We start from the raw sequence: 13,587 nt of genomic DNA, 5'->3' as shown, positions 1-13,587 counted from the left end.
AAGAAAAATAGGATTATTTCAGAGCATATGAACATAGTCACCAATTATAAAGCCCAATACCAGAGGCAAAATTTTGGAGTACATTAGAGACTTTTATTGAGCATGTTACCTCATAATGCATTCTATATAATAAAAGCCTAATATGCAAATCAACTGAAGGGTGGAACAACCCGCTGCTATGACGTGCACTGACCACCAGGGGGCAGATGCTCAATGCAGGAGCTGCCCCCAGCCCACAAACCCCAGGTCAGCCAAGGTGGGTGCCAGTGGAGGGCCCTCTGATTGCCCCGCCGGTCGCCCCTTAGAGGGAGGTGACCGGCATCAGCGGTGGGGGGCAGGGCCGGCGAGTGGGTGGCTCCAGGCCAGCCAAGGGGGATGACAGTGGGAACCCCCCGCCCCCAATTGCCTCATGGGTTTCTCTGCAGATCAGCCCTGATCACCGGCCAGTCCTAGGGACCCTACCCGTGCACCAATTTCGTACACTGAGCCTTTACTAGTAACATAATTCTGTATACACTTTGCAACCTGGGAAATGATCATTATACAGATGTATAATATAGAATGTTGTACATTCTGTAGGTTTGGAAAATGATAATGGCATATGCATCATTATCATACAAACTATTTTCACTGCCCTAAACATCCTTGCTACTCCACCTATTCGTGTTCCCCCACTTCCTTTGTTTCCTTTAAAAAATGTTACACACCCCTTTCACCAATGCTTTAGATTTCTTAGTACTTAATATCATACAGGGAGGGTACACGCTATTAAAATGTAATTAAGAGAGTACGTATGTAAGTATGAGAGTGGAATGTGGGGAATGAGTAATGTCTTTTTATTCTAATCAAAGGAAGAAGAAATATTTTGGACATACACTACATCAACTCACAAAAAATGGGTGAAAACAGATGTGTTAATACCAGAAGGACTGAAGACATTTAAGGTATAAAAGGGGAGAGCAAGTATTTTTTTTTTATCATGTTTCATTATTAGCTGTGTAGTGGTGAATTTATCACCCATTGCTAAATTTAAATTAGCATTTACATTAAAGATGTGGACTTATGTGTTTGGGGAAAGTGATTACCTACTTCTTTCCAGTCTACCTAGACCTTCTCAGGCCAAACTTCTCCTGAGTGGAGGACCCAGAGTGAAAATTGTCTCTAGAAAACTTACTTGGGCTTTTGTTGAAATTGTGCTGAAATAATTATGTGACAACATTTTCTTAAACTTTCATATTAAATGTTTGCCTGTCATTTCTTTCTTTCCTAATTTTATAGCAATATCACAAAATAGAGTAAGTTATTGGGATAACATTTTAATATCTGGTATTAATTACTATTTAGAATTTTATTTTTGAAGTGCAGTAATTTAATTTAAATATATACTTTAATGCAACATAAAATAAACGTATTGCATTAAAGTGTATATTTATATTGAAATATAAGTATATGTATAGCTTCTGAAAGCAATTTCATTCCTTATGCTAATGCCATACTCATACATGTCTCTGGGTGTTAAAGGGGAGAACCCAAATGACACTAATCTGTAATCATGAGATTTTTTGAATCCTGTTTACTTCTGAAGTTGGAATTTCTGAACCATAGCATTTTTGTAACAATCTCAGTAAAGTTGAGGCTTATAACATAGCCTACTGAGTTAACATTTTGACACTATTTAAACTTTTCTAAGCTGAAACCTTTCTTTATTAGGACTTTATAAGAAATGAGTACTAAATGATTGGAGTTTCATCTTTTTTTATGTAGACTGAATGTTAAAATTTTGTTAATTATCCCCAAAATAAAACAAAGTAAAATATAAAGAAAATAATTTGGAAGTTATTCTAGGTTTCCAAGTGCATATTAAATGTAAGTAGATTTTTAATAGTGGCAGATTTGGGGGACTTAAGTTTAAATTTTGAGACAAGTTTAAATTTTTCAATATTAGAATTCAAACTGATATTTCTACATGTCTTATTGCTTGCTGTTATGAAAATATACAGCTTTAGATCCAATAATTTTATACATTTTTACTATGATACTCATGGGAAAGTGTATAGAAGATTACAAAGTTTTCTTAATGTTAGATATTTAAATTCAATATTATTTTCTAGACTAAATCATTAAGTATATTTACAAACTGAACTTGATCTTAAGTAATTCTTAACAAACAAATAATAAATTGGTTGTTCATGTTTTTGCAAAGCAGAAAACTTATTCAGAAACTTTCAGCTGGAAGAGATAAAAGAAGTTGGCTTTTATTTCTAGTATCTTATTTACATGTTAGCAACTTCTAGTTCACCACTGTTCAATAGAACTTTCTGTGGTAATGGAAATTTTCTATATCTGCACTTCCCAACATGGTAGCCACAAACTGCATGTGACTAATTAAACACTTAAAATGTGGCTCGTGCCACAGAGGGACTGAATTTTAATTAATTTAAATTGAAATATCCTAAAGTAGCTATGGGCTATAATATTGAACAGTAGAGAATTAGTATTTGCTCTCCAGTCAGCTCTTTCTGTCTTTTCCTCTTGGTGTTGACTATTGCTCTTGGTAGAATCTGAAGGAAGATTAATACTTTGACATTGCTCTGGCGAGTGGAAAGGTGGTGGGTTCGATTCCCTGTCAGAGTACATGTCTAGGTTGCAGGTTCAATACCTGGTTGGGGCATGTGTGGGAGACAACTGATGGATGTTTCTCTCTCATGTGGATCTCTCTCTCCGCCCCCCTCTCTTTTTCTCTCTCTCAAATCAATTTAAAGAATCAGTTATAATCAGTTCCTACAAAAGTATTTTGATATTATCTTACATTGGACTAGGAACATATGGTTGTTTCACTAGCTAGTATTGTATACCTTCAGAAAAGCTAGTGATTTGATTGAAGAAAATGAGATTTATTTCCTTTAATTTAAGTTTGATTATTAAAGATATTCTTTTTTGATAAAAATTAATAAATTTTTATATTCTTTAAATTTTCTATTCTTCTGATGCACCCCTTACCAGTTGCATGACATTTCTCTTCATTCCAATACTACTTTCAGTAGGTAAAAAATATGCATAACTATTGCTGTGTACATAGTGACAATCCTTAGTCTTTTCCTTAAATATTAAAGAGAGAGAGCTACAAAGATGAGACCAAGTAAATAGTTTGCAGCCAGGGATATCATTGAGGATTAAGTGGGATGCTATACTTCACCTGATCATGGGCATGGGTGGTTTTTCAGAGGCTTCAGTGGATCTAATGTGCCCATTAATCTTATGTGTGTGGGTTAAGCTTCTCAAATAAGAACTTTGTTATCAGTTGTATTTGCCTGCTCTTTAAACAGATGTTTTCTTAATAATTTAATCTCTATTATTGTTATAATTAGTCTTGTTAAGAGATTATGAACTCAATTTTTTTTCTCCCCCCACCCCACCACTAAAGATTATATTCGAAGGGGCTCTTCTGAGCCAGAGAAGTTTTATTGGGCTGGATCAACTCTGGGTCTATGTGTGTGCACAGGCCCCGTCCAGAACGTCTTGCTCTGCAGGTGAATTCACTTGTGCCAGTGGTCAGTGCATTGCCCAGGAATCAGTCTGTGACTCTTGGCAGGACTGTTCTGATAAGAGTGATGAAGACCCTGTGAATTGCTGTAAGTGAATCAATAGTTTACTCATTAACATGCTCCAAATCATGACTGTGGTTGGAGTTAAAACACTAGACTTTGTTTTAAGCAAGGTAAAGCTAATATGAAATAAGATGAATGTATACTCTCATTCTGAAGCTATTAGCACTGTTCCTTGCAGGGGTCTCTATGCTAGCACTAATAACAGAGCTGACTGTATAACAATTACTAATTCTCTGCTGTGAATTGGTGGTTATTGCTAGCACTGCAAAACCTCCCTGTTCAACAAATGAATAGTTGTCATTAGTGGTGTGTGTGTGTGTGTGTGTGTGTGTGTGTGTGTGTGTGTGTGTTTACCTTAAAGAGAGAAATGGGTAGGAGAGGGAACCTCTTTCTAGTTTTCCCCTTGGAGACATAGATTATATATTGCTAACCTTTATAAATGTAGGACTTTCCCCATTCTGACCAATTATGTAGGAAAAAAGGCCCAACACCTTTCTTTCAGGCCTTTTTTGGAGAGTATTTGATAGGAGTGATGACAAGAAACCTATATCTATTCAACCATACTCATATTTTAAAAAATATATAATTTAACCACATGATGATTCTCATATGATGTAACTTAGCAACTAAGATACTGTGTGTCTCTTTAGAAATGATGAATTCCAACTAAATGAATACAATTCTTATATCTCAAACAAATGTTTTTTTTAATTATTTACTTTTATTTTAGCATTTGATTTTGGATATGTTTTTCCCATTTCTTTTCCTGTATTGAGGTTTTATTAATTTAACAACTGGCATTTCCTTCCACAAAATATGTATATAAAAAATGCTGTGTGTGTGCACCAAAAAGGATGGTAGAATACATAGATCTGTGTTTAAGTCAAAACAGGAGAAAATAATGTGTGAAAAAATTATTTTACTTGTAGAACTTGTTAGAGCTTTTAAAATGCTAATGTAAATTTTGACACCGTAAAGGAAAAGTTGGTACAATGTTCAAATGAAAGAAGCTTAAACCAAGAATTCAGTGCAATGTATTTATTTATTTATTTATTTATTTATTTATTTATTTATTTATTAAATATATTTTATTGATTTTTTTACAGAGAGGAAGGGAGAGGGATAGAGAGTTAGAAACATCGATCAGCTGCCTCCTGCACACCCCTACTGGGGATGTGCCTGCAACTAAGGTATATGCCCTTGACCAGAATCGAACCTGGGACCTTTCAGTCCGCAGGCCGATGCTCTATCCACTGAGCCAAACCGGTTTGGTACAATGTGTTTATTTTTTATGATGATACCATCTCTAGATATCTTTCATATATTTTTAAAATTATTAAATATTAAAATACTTCCCAATGGCTAAGGAAAATATATACATGTTTAGTGGAGAAAAAATTCTTATGGTTTCTTAATAAATATTAACAAACATTTTTATAATATAATCATACTCAAATCTAATATCTGCTTATTGAATGGAACATTCCCCATTCATTTCCAAATGTAATTTTTTCTTATGTGATATAAAACTGGTTTACTTCTGAACTAGAGAGTTCATAAATATTTTAATTTTTATGATTCAGAAGAATTTTCCTCACATGTCACAATGAAATTATTTTTCTTTGCCAATATGCTGTAGTGGTTAAATATTCAAGAGAAAGCTCTATCATAAATTAAAAATATTACTCTCAGTGATGAACTCAGTGAAATTGCATTGAAATTACCAACAGTGGCTTATCTCATGCTCTGATTAGAGATCGTGATGTGTCTTCTATAATCACAGAAACTTAAATAAAAGCAACCAAAATAACCAAAGTCACTCATTATAATAAATACATTTTGTTTATACTATGAATTGATGATCTTTGAGATTTTATATATAATTAGTATTTAACATACAAGGTATCATAAGACATTTATTCATTTCCAGAATGTTTGGTCCTCTTGGTTTTCTTCAGCTATTTATAACTTTAAGATAAAGTTTTTTAATTATACACAGGGAATATTAATGGAATACCTTCAACTTTGGTGTCTGGAATTTGACTTATATTTTACTAGTGGCCCGGTGCACGAATTTGTGCATGGGTTGCGTCCAGCCCCGCCCTCAATAGGGGGAGTTAAGGGCTGGGGTCAGCGGGGGGGGGGGGGGGGGGCATGGGAGGTTGGCCGGCCAGCCCTGCTGCCAGTCAGGGTGAAGGGGACAATCAGGGATGGGGCTGGCCGTGGGGAGGGACCACGGGCTGTTGTGGGGATACCGATCAGGGCCCACATTGGGCTAGTTGGCCGCCACAGTGCACCTCATAGCGACCAGTCGTTCCAGTCATTCCACCATTCCAGTCACTTGGCTTTTATATATATAGATATTTGAGTTAAATTCCAGAATATTAGCTTTAAAAAAAAGCCCTTTCTAGTATACTGGAACAAATGCCAGGGGTTAAAATAACTGAACAATTCACCATGATTTTTACAGAGGTGATTGTACCATTTTGCTTTTAAATATGTATGGTGATGCATTTTAAAAAATTAATTTTCATTTTTCAAAAGACAGTGGTGTTTAGTGTTCCATAGAAAGTGAAATAATTGGCATTTTACCTTATAAAGCTAGGTCTTAGGTGCTTAAAATTATATTTCAAAAAAAAGAAGAGACTCTCCTTTGAGAAATATGTTTTTATCAATATTGGTATTCTATAAACTCTTGTAGCCTGAGATGAGAAAAAAAACAAACAACATATTCAGAAGCAATAGATTTCCACTTAGGTATTTGGTTAAATGGCATTTCCTTGCCATATTGATTCACCATTAAGTAATATGTACCATCCAAGTAATGAAAGAAATGGTTTGAACTTTTTCTCCTAAAGCCAAATGTCAATATTTATACAACCCAAAGTTATTGTGTCTTGAAATCTCCTTTACATCTTTGCAGTCGAATGACACAGGCACAGTTGTGAAGAGTCTGTCTAAGGATTTGGTGATGCTTGGGCCATGTTGTACTTTCCATTTCCACACTTACTGATCTTATCGCCATTTCACACCATTACCTAGTTGGGGAATAGAATGGTTACTAGCATAATAGGTTACTACAGTGACTATCTGCAGTCAGTAAGTTTGTTATTTGCATGGACTTGCTTCCTTTGTGTATCAGTATATAATTTATTTCTCCAATATGGCAATATTGAATTTATTGCCCAAGCAGGGACATTTGAGAGGAAAATGAGAGGTATTAATTATTATACTAGGATGACAGGCATAAACTGAGGCAATTGTGGGCCAAAACAGATATGTGGTCACCATATCTATGAAGATTTTCTATACCAGGGAAATTTGTCTCTTATGAACTATGAGGAGATGGGAAGATTTCTGACCAAGTTCATAGCCAAGAATTTGAAACTCGTAAGCACATTTAAGAGATTAAGTATATATTTTGAATTTTGAATATTTCTGCACCCCACCAATTGACTTAGATGAACTTGGAGGTGGCCTATCAGTGCAAAGTTCATAGAGGACCAAGGAAATAGACCAGAGGATTCTCTGGATGTCCAGGGAGACAGTCACAGCTAGGTCATAGGTGCTTAGGATTATGTAAAGACACCAGAAGAGACTCTCCTTTGAGGAGTAAGTTTTTATCAATAGCAGTATTCTATAAACTCTTGTAGCCTGAGATGAGAAAATAAAAACATATCTAGAAGCAATAGATTTCCACTTAGATATATGGGTAAATGGCATTTCTTTGTCATATTGATTCAACATTAAGTAATGTCCCCCATTTTTCATTATTATACTATAGTTAATTCACTTTTTTGGGGGGGGGGCGAAATCCACTTGAGGGAGAAAATAATATTTGCTTGCAAAGAAAAAATATCTTACATTATGTATCCATTATGTGATTATTTAAACAAGAATAGCTCTGAGGTCTAAACATTTGATTTACTTGTAGAGATAATGCAGTGGCGTTGTTATTTACAAAGTGCACTTTAGTGTTTTAGAGTTGACATGTTAGTGATGAAATATCTGGTCATGAAACGAGGCATTCCTATCTATAGAAACTTGAAAATCCTTTGATTAAGATATAGTGAGTTTATTCAAAATACTGGTCAAATGATCATATTATTTAAAATTGAAAATAATGTCAATGAGCCACACATATAATAATGAAGTATTTTTAATAAAGAGACAGAATGTCTGGTTTAGGGAGGTTTCAAAGTATAAGCTTTGACATCAGATAGTTCAAAGCATGGATATTCCATTTACTAAAACCATAGGTAAGAGGCTTACTGTTAAAGTTCCATTTTTCTTTTTGGGGGAATAATTACACTTACTGTGTAGGGTATTTGTGAAGATAATAATATATGCAAAATACCTGGCATATACTTGGATGTCAGTGGTAACATGTCTATTGTTACTGTTATTAAAACAATATAGTATTACTAGAGGCCTGGTGCACAAAACTTTGTGCGCTTGTGGGAGTCCCTCAGCGCAGCCTGTGCCTTCTCGAAGTCTGGGACCCCTTGGGGGATGACCACCTGCTTGCTTAGGCCCACTCCCTGGGGGATTGGGCCTAAGCTGGCAGTCAGACATCCCTCTGGCAGTCCGGAAGCCCTTGGGGGATGTCTACTTGCCAGTGGGGAGCAGATCTAAACTGCAGTCGGGCATCCTTAGCGCTGCTGAGGAGGCGGGAGAGGCTCCCACCATCACCGCTGTACTGGCAGCTGTCAGCCTAGCTTGTGCCTGAGCAGAGCTCCCCCTGTGGGAGCACACTGACCACCAGGGGGCAGCTCCTGCATTGAGTATTTGCCCTCTGGTGGTCAGTGTGTGTCATAGTGACAGTCATTCCCAGTGGTTCTGCTGTTAGGGTCAATTTGCATATTACCCTTTTATTATATAGAGTGCCTGCTGAGGTGAGGGGCTGATGGCTGTTTGCAGGCTGGCCACAGCCCCTTCAGTGTGGGGGTCCCCACTGGGGTTCCTGGCCAGCCTGGGTGAGGGGCTGAGGGCTGTTTTCAGGCTGGCTAAACCCCCCAGCAGGGACCCTCACCCCATGAGGGTGTGGCCATTATGGGTGAGGGGTTGATGGCTGTTTGCAGGTTGATCACAATCCCCAGCCACCCAAGCTCCCAGTGGAGGCTGGCTGGAAGCAGGTATCTGGGATTTATTTGTCTTCTATAACTGAAAATTTCTTGCCATGAGAGGAGGCCACAGCCGGCTCAAGGCAGGCGGGAAGCTTGGCTTCCTCCATCACCCAGGCAAACAAGCCTCTGGCTTGCTCCAGCTCCGTGTCTGCCGGCTGCCATCTTGGTTGGGTTAATTTGCATATAGTTGCTCTGATTAGCTGGTGGGTGTGGCTTAGGTTGTAGCAAAGGTATGGTCAATTAGCATCTTTGTCTTTTATTAGTGTAGATGATCATAGGGAGCTTGTGAAAAATAGATGTTTTCTGACCAAAATTTATGTTGTTCTCCCTTCTGCTATTATAAAAAATGCACCTGTATAAAGAGAAATATATGAAAATATTTTAAAATTAATTGTATTAATTTATTCCCCAATCTGCTAGGATTCTTATTTTAGGAAATAAACACATAACTAATTTTTCAAAAGCACAAATCAACTTGTTTTAATTTCTAGTTTACTGCCCAGCCCTCTGAAACTTATTTTTTTCTCAGTAATATATTGACAAAACTAGGAAAAATGCTTATGAAGCTTATCCCAAATCCTGACTTTCCCTAGCACTAGTTCTTTTGTGATAAATAAAGGAACTTAAAAGTATTTTTGAACTTTTAGTTGTGTATTAAGAGGAAAAAACAACAGAGTTTGGAATATCTAATTTATCTGCAATTCCAAATTGGTTAGCTATTTTTTTGTTTTTTTGAAACTGTTAAAATAGAATGTAGAAAAAATACTAAGGTCCTGAACTCAAGTTCTTTAGGTACCCAGAATTAATTTAAAAAAAATTCCAACTTTTTCAGTGGATATTTTTTACTACCATCTCAGCAGGTGAATCTTGTTCATCTTGGCAGGTGAATTAGTTACTTCCTGAAAATCTGTAGAGTTTCACCTTGCATCATCCTATATAATAAAAGCCTAATATGCTAAGTGTCCAGTTGGCCGGTCAACCAATCAAATCGTAATATGCTAATGATATGCTAAGGCCGCTCAACCGCTCTCTATAATGTGCACTGACCACCAGGGGCAGACAGTCGACTGGTCAAGCAGTGGCTATGACGTGCACTGACTACCAGGGGGAAGATGCTCCGACTGGTAGGTGAGCTTGCTGCTGGGGTCTGGCTGATCGGGATTGAGCTAGATGGGCCAGACATGCTTTGGAGCCAACCTCCCATGTTCCTCCCCAGCCCCTATCATGCACCAGTGGGGTCCCTCGGTCTGGCCTGCGCCCTCTTGTAATCTGGGACCCCTTGGGGGATGTCAGAGAGCCGGTTTCAGCCCTATCCCGCAGGGCAGGCTGAGGGACCTCACTGGTGTACAGATTCATGCGCCGGGCCTCTAGTTAAATATAATGGAGATGGCCAACCAGGATCTAAGCTGCCAGACTTGTAATAGAAGAATATTGACAGGGGATGCCTCGCACAGCACATGGGAAACCTTTTGAAATTGGAAAGTAAAACTATCCTGATAAGCAGAAAACATTCTTTACAAAGTAGAATGATTATTCTCACCTCCTAAGTTGATTGGCTAGTATAGGTCAACGTTTCCTTGTATGGTCCAAATTCATTTCTCCTTACCTATTTTCTATTCCATGCATAACAGCCAATCATCTCATGTGTGACTTTGAGTCTGGTTTCTGCGGCTGGGAGCCATTTCTCACAGAAAATTCACACTGGGAATTTGTGAAAGGATTGACCGGTGGAGAGAACCGTCTTCCTGAGGCTGATCACCCAGCAAACACAAATCATGGTAGGACGTTAAAAAAATTAGTTATCTTTCTTTCATGTTGTGGAATGATGATACTGTGTATTTTAATTTCTTTCTAAATATTATATACATGGAACTTTGGTTTATCTTGCTTTAAACTCTCCTGATCAACTTAATAGTTTGTAGTTAATTGAGTTTCTTGGAAGAAGCATTATTTTAATAATCAACATTTTGTTGCATTTTTTAAAAGGTTGGAATAAAGGCATAAGTAAGGGGTGGGGTGGGGGGGTTTCTGGTAATTTTCTCTTCTTGCCAGGAATTATGTACAGTAGGCTTGCCTTCCTTTTAGGACCAATCCAATTTTTGCAAAACAGAAAGAAAAATAGCTTAATCTTCCTTCTGGGAGTTGAGAAAAGAGATTTAGCATTATCTATAAAATAAATCTGAAAATACTTGAATGAAATTTAATCACTGAGGGTTTTTTTGTAAGAAACAATCTTACTTCTACCTCAGATATATTTTTAACCACCATTAACGTTTTGACTTATCTACCTGGCTGGTGTGGCTCAGTGGTTGAGCATCGAACTATGAACCAGGAGGTCACAATTTGATTCCTGGTCAAGGAACATGTCCAGTTGCAGGCTCGAGCCACAGTGTGGAGAGTGTGCAGGAGCTGGTCATCAGCTGATTGACGAGTCCCTCTCATTGTTGATGTTTCTATCTCTCTCCCTCTCTCTCCCTCTCTCTCCCTCTCTCTAAAATCAATAAAATATATTTAAAATTTTTTTTACATATCCCCTTACAAGAGAGCAGCTATAACTACACATAGCATTCCATTAAAGATTTTTGAAACTTCTAGGAAAACAGAAGAGCTTTGTTCTATTTTTTCTTTTGTTTAGATGCCATTGCTCAGATGCATTAGTATACTATTAACTTTAAAATAACACAACTGAACTGTAGGTCCACTTTAAGCTCATATAACCCCATTGGACATTATTTCATTTGTTTCTTTTTTAAGATTTCCAAATAAGTATGCCAAAAGTAACAGTACTGGCCATATTTTCAAATTAGAACCACTGGAAATTGGGGTTGGTGGGGGAGGATATTAGGGTATGGGAGGGAGACTTTGGCCATCGGTCTGTTCTTCAAAACTACAAAACCAGCTCATTATTTGACAGTGGAGTAAGGTCTTAATTTTTGCTTTGTGCCAATAAGTTTGATTTTTCTTAAAGATTTTTTGGCTGAGTGGATTAAACAAAGTTTATAATAGAAAGGAGATTTAATTATTGGAACTATATATTCATAGTACATTTTCTCCTGCTCATGTAATGTTTTCTTTTCCTTTTCTCAAACCAGTGATTGAGTACATACCATCTACTAGAGTTAGGTGTGTGCAGATGGAAGCCATGGTCTCTGCCTTGAGTAGGTCAGACTCTCATAACTGAAGCAGATAAGTAAAGATTTGCAATTAGACATTGTAAGTGTTTTATAGGGGATGGATGGTGACTCAAGTGGATTTAGATGCCTTATTGTAGAGGATTCCTGACATGTGCACTGAAGATAAATGAAAAGTACCCAGGAAGGCAGAAGTAAAGAATCAAGGAGAGATAGCAGAACCAATGAGAGATGGCAGGGAATGTGTTTTAATTAGAGGAAATGTCCTGAAAGAGGGTAGGAGATAGGTAGGTAGTTCTGGTTGAGAATTGTGCCTATTTGGACAAGGTATATAAACAAAACAGGAGAGGATGTAAGGGGATGACAGAGAATGCCTGTAAATTTAAAATTTATCTGGAGGATAATGGTGACTCAATTAGTCATATTAAGCCCCTGACCAATCAGATTTATTCTTAAAGGCTATTCTTGCTGAGATAAGGGTAATGGAGAGCATGAAATACTGGAGTAAAAAAAACAAACAAGAATTGAAGTAATATCAATGAGAGATAATGTAGTCCTAAGCCAAGGAATGATTTATAAAAGGAAGCTTCTCACACTGTGTGTTGTGTGGCCTCAAGTGACATCTACCATAGAGGGTAGTGCACACACTAGCTGCCCGGAGTTAAGTAGGGTGTTGATGCTGCACACATTTGCTAATACCTGTGAGCTTCAGAATCTTAGCTGGCAAATAGGGAAAATAAAGTACCTTCCATGGAAAATTATTATAGGAATTAAAAGAAATATTACCTATTAAGGTTTTTTATTTTTTTATTTTTATTTATTTATTTTTTTTATAGTAAGAGCTCAATGAGCAATAGCTATTTGTTGTCCATTCTCACAGAAATAGTCGGAATACACCAGGTCTATGACAGTTAGAAAACACATTTATAAGTCACCTTCAGTGTCTTGCCATCTTTTACTTATCTCTTAATTATGGTTTATGCTAAAAAGATTATAAAAGGGCCCCTTTGTTAAATATTGAAAAATCTACTTTTGTTTTCCTGTGATATAAATAATGTTGAAAGATAACAAACTGATAAAACTGGGGCCAGCTTTTGTAATTCAAACTGATAAAACTGGGGGCAGCTTTTATAATTCAAAGAAATTGTAGTCTTTATTTATTTACTTATTTGTTTATTCATTCATTCATTCATTTATTCATTCCTCACCTGAGGATATTTTTCCATTGATTTTTAGAGAGAGTGGAAGAGTGAGGGAAAGACAGAGAGAAATATCAGTGTGAGACAAACACATGCCCTTGACCGAAATGGAACCGGGACCCTTCGGTATGCAGGCCGAAGCTTTATCCTCTGAGCCAAACCGGCTAGGGCCAGTCTTTCTCTTTTTAGAAAGGACAAATCAAAGAAATATCTCAAATGCTGAGCCAACACTACACCTAAGATTATTTCAAATTAAAATATTAAAAAATTAAAAATTAATAAAATAATTGAAATGTATCTGCATTACATGAAAAATCTCCTAATTGTTTCTAGCATAATTTATTAAATTGTGCTAAAATTTATAAGGGTTCAATTAAAAAATATCTTAATTCTGAATAATATAATAGAAAATATATAATAGTGTAGTTATAAGCACTTATCTGAAAATAAAAATTTAAATAAGTGAATTTAAAGAAGGGATTTGCCAAAGAAAATATATGTAAAACCCATGGACACAGACAAC

At 36.7% G+C, this 13,587-nt stretch overlaps 1 protein-coding gene across 1 annotated transcript in view; it reads left to right on the top strand.

Moving 5' to 3' along the window:
• The window catches only part of MALRD1 (MAM and LDL receptor class A domain containing 1), a 628,376-nt gene that overhangs the window by 75,338 nt on the left and 539,451 nt on the right, over window positions 1-13,587 (top strand). Inside the window, exons 8-10 of the mRNA XM_036345532.1 lie at window positions 852-944; window positions 3,425-3,632; window positions 10,366-10,512. Of these exons, the coding sequence (XP_036201425.1) occupies window positions 852-944; window positions 3,425-3,632; window positions 10,366-10,512 (448 nt within the window). The remainder of the gene's footprint in view (window positions 1-851; window positions 945-3,424; window positions 3,633-10,365; window positions 10,513-13,587) is intronic.

This window comes from Myotis myotis, unplaced genomic scaffold (genome assembly GCF_014108235.1).
Source record: "Myotis myotis isolate mMyoMyo1 unplaced genomic scaffold, mMyoMyo1.p scaffold_m19_p_1, whole genome shotgun sequence".
NCBI classification, from domain to species: domain Eukaryota; kingdom Metazoa; phylum Chordata; class Mammalia; order Chiroptera; family Vespertilionidae; genus Myotis; species Myotis myotis.
This window is presented reverse-complemented; position numbering and strand designations above follow the sequence as displayed.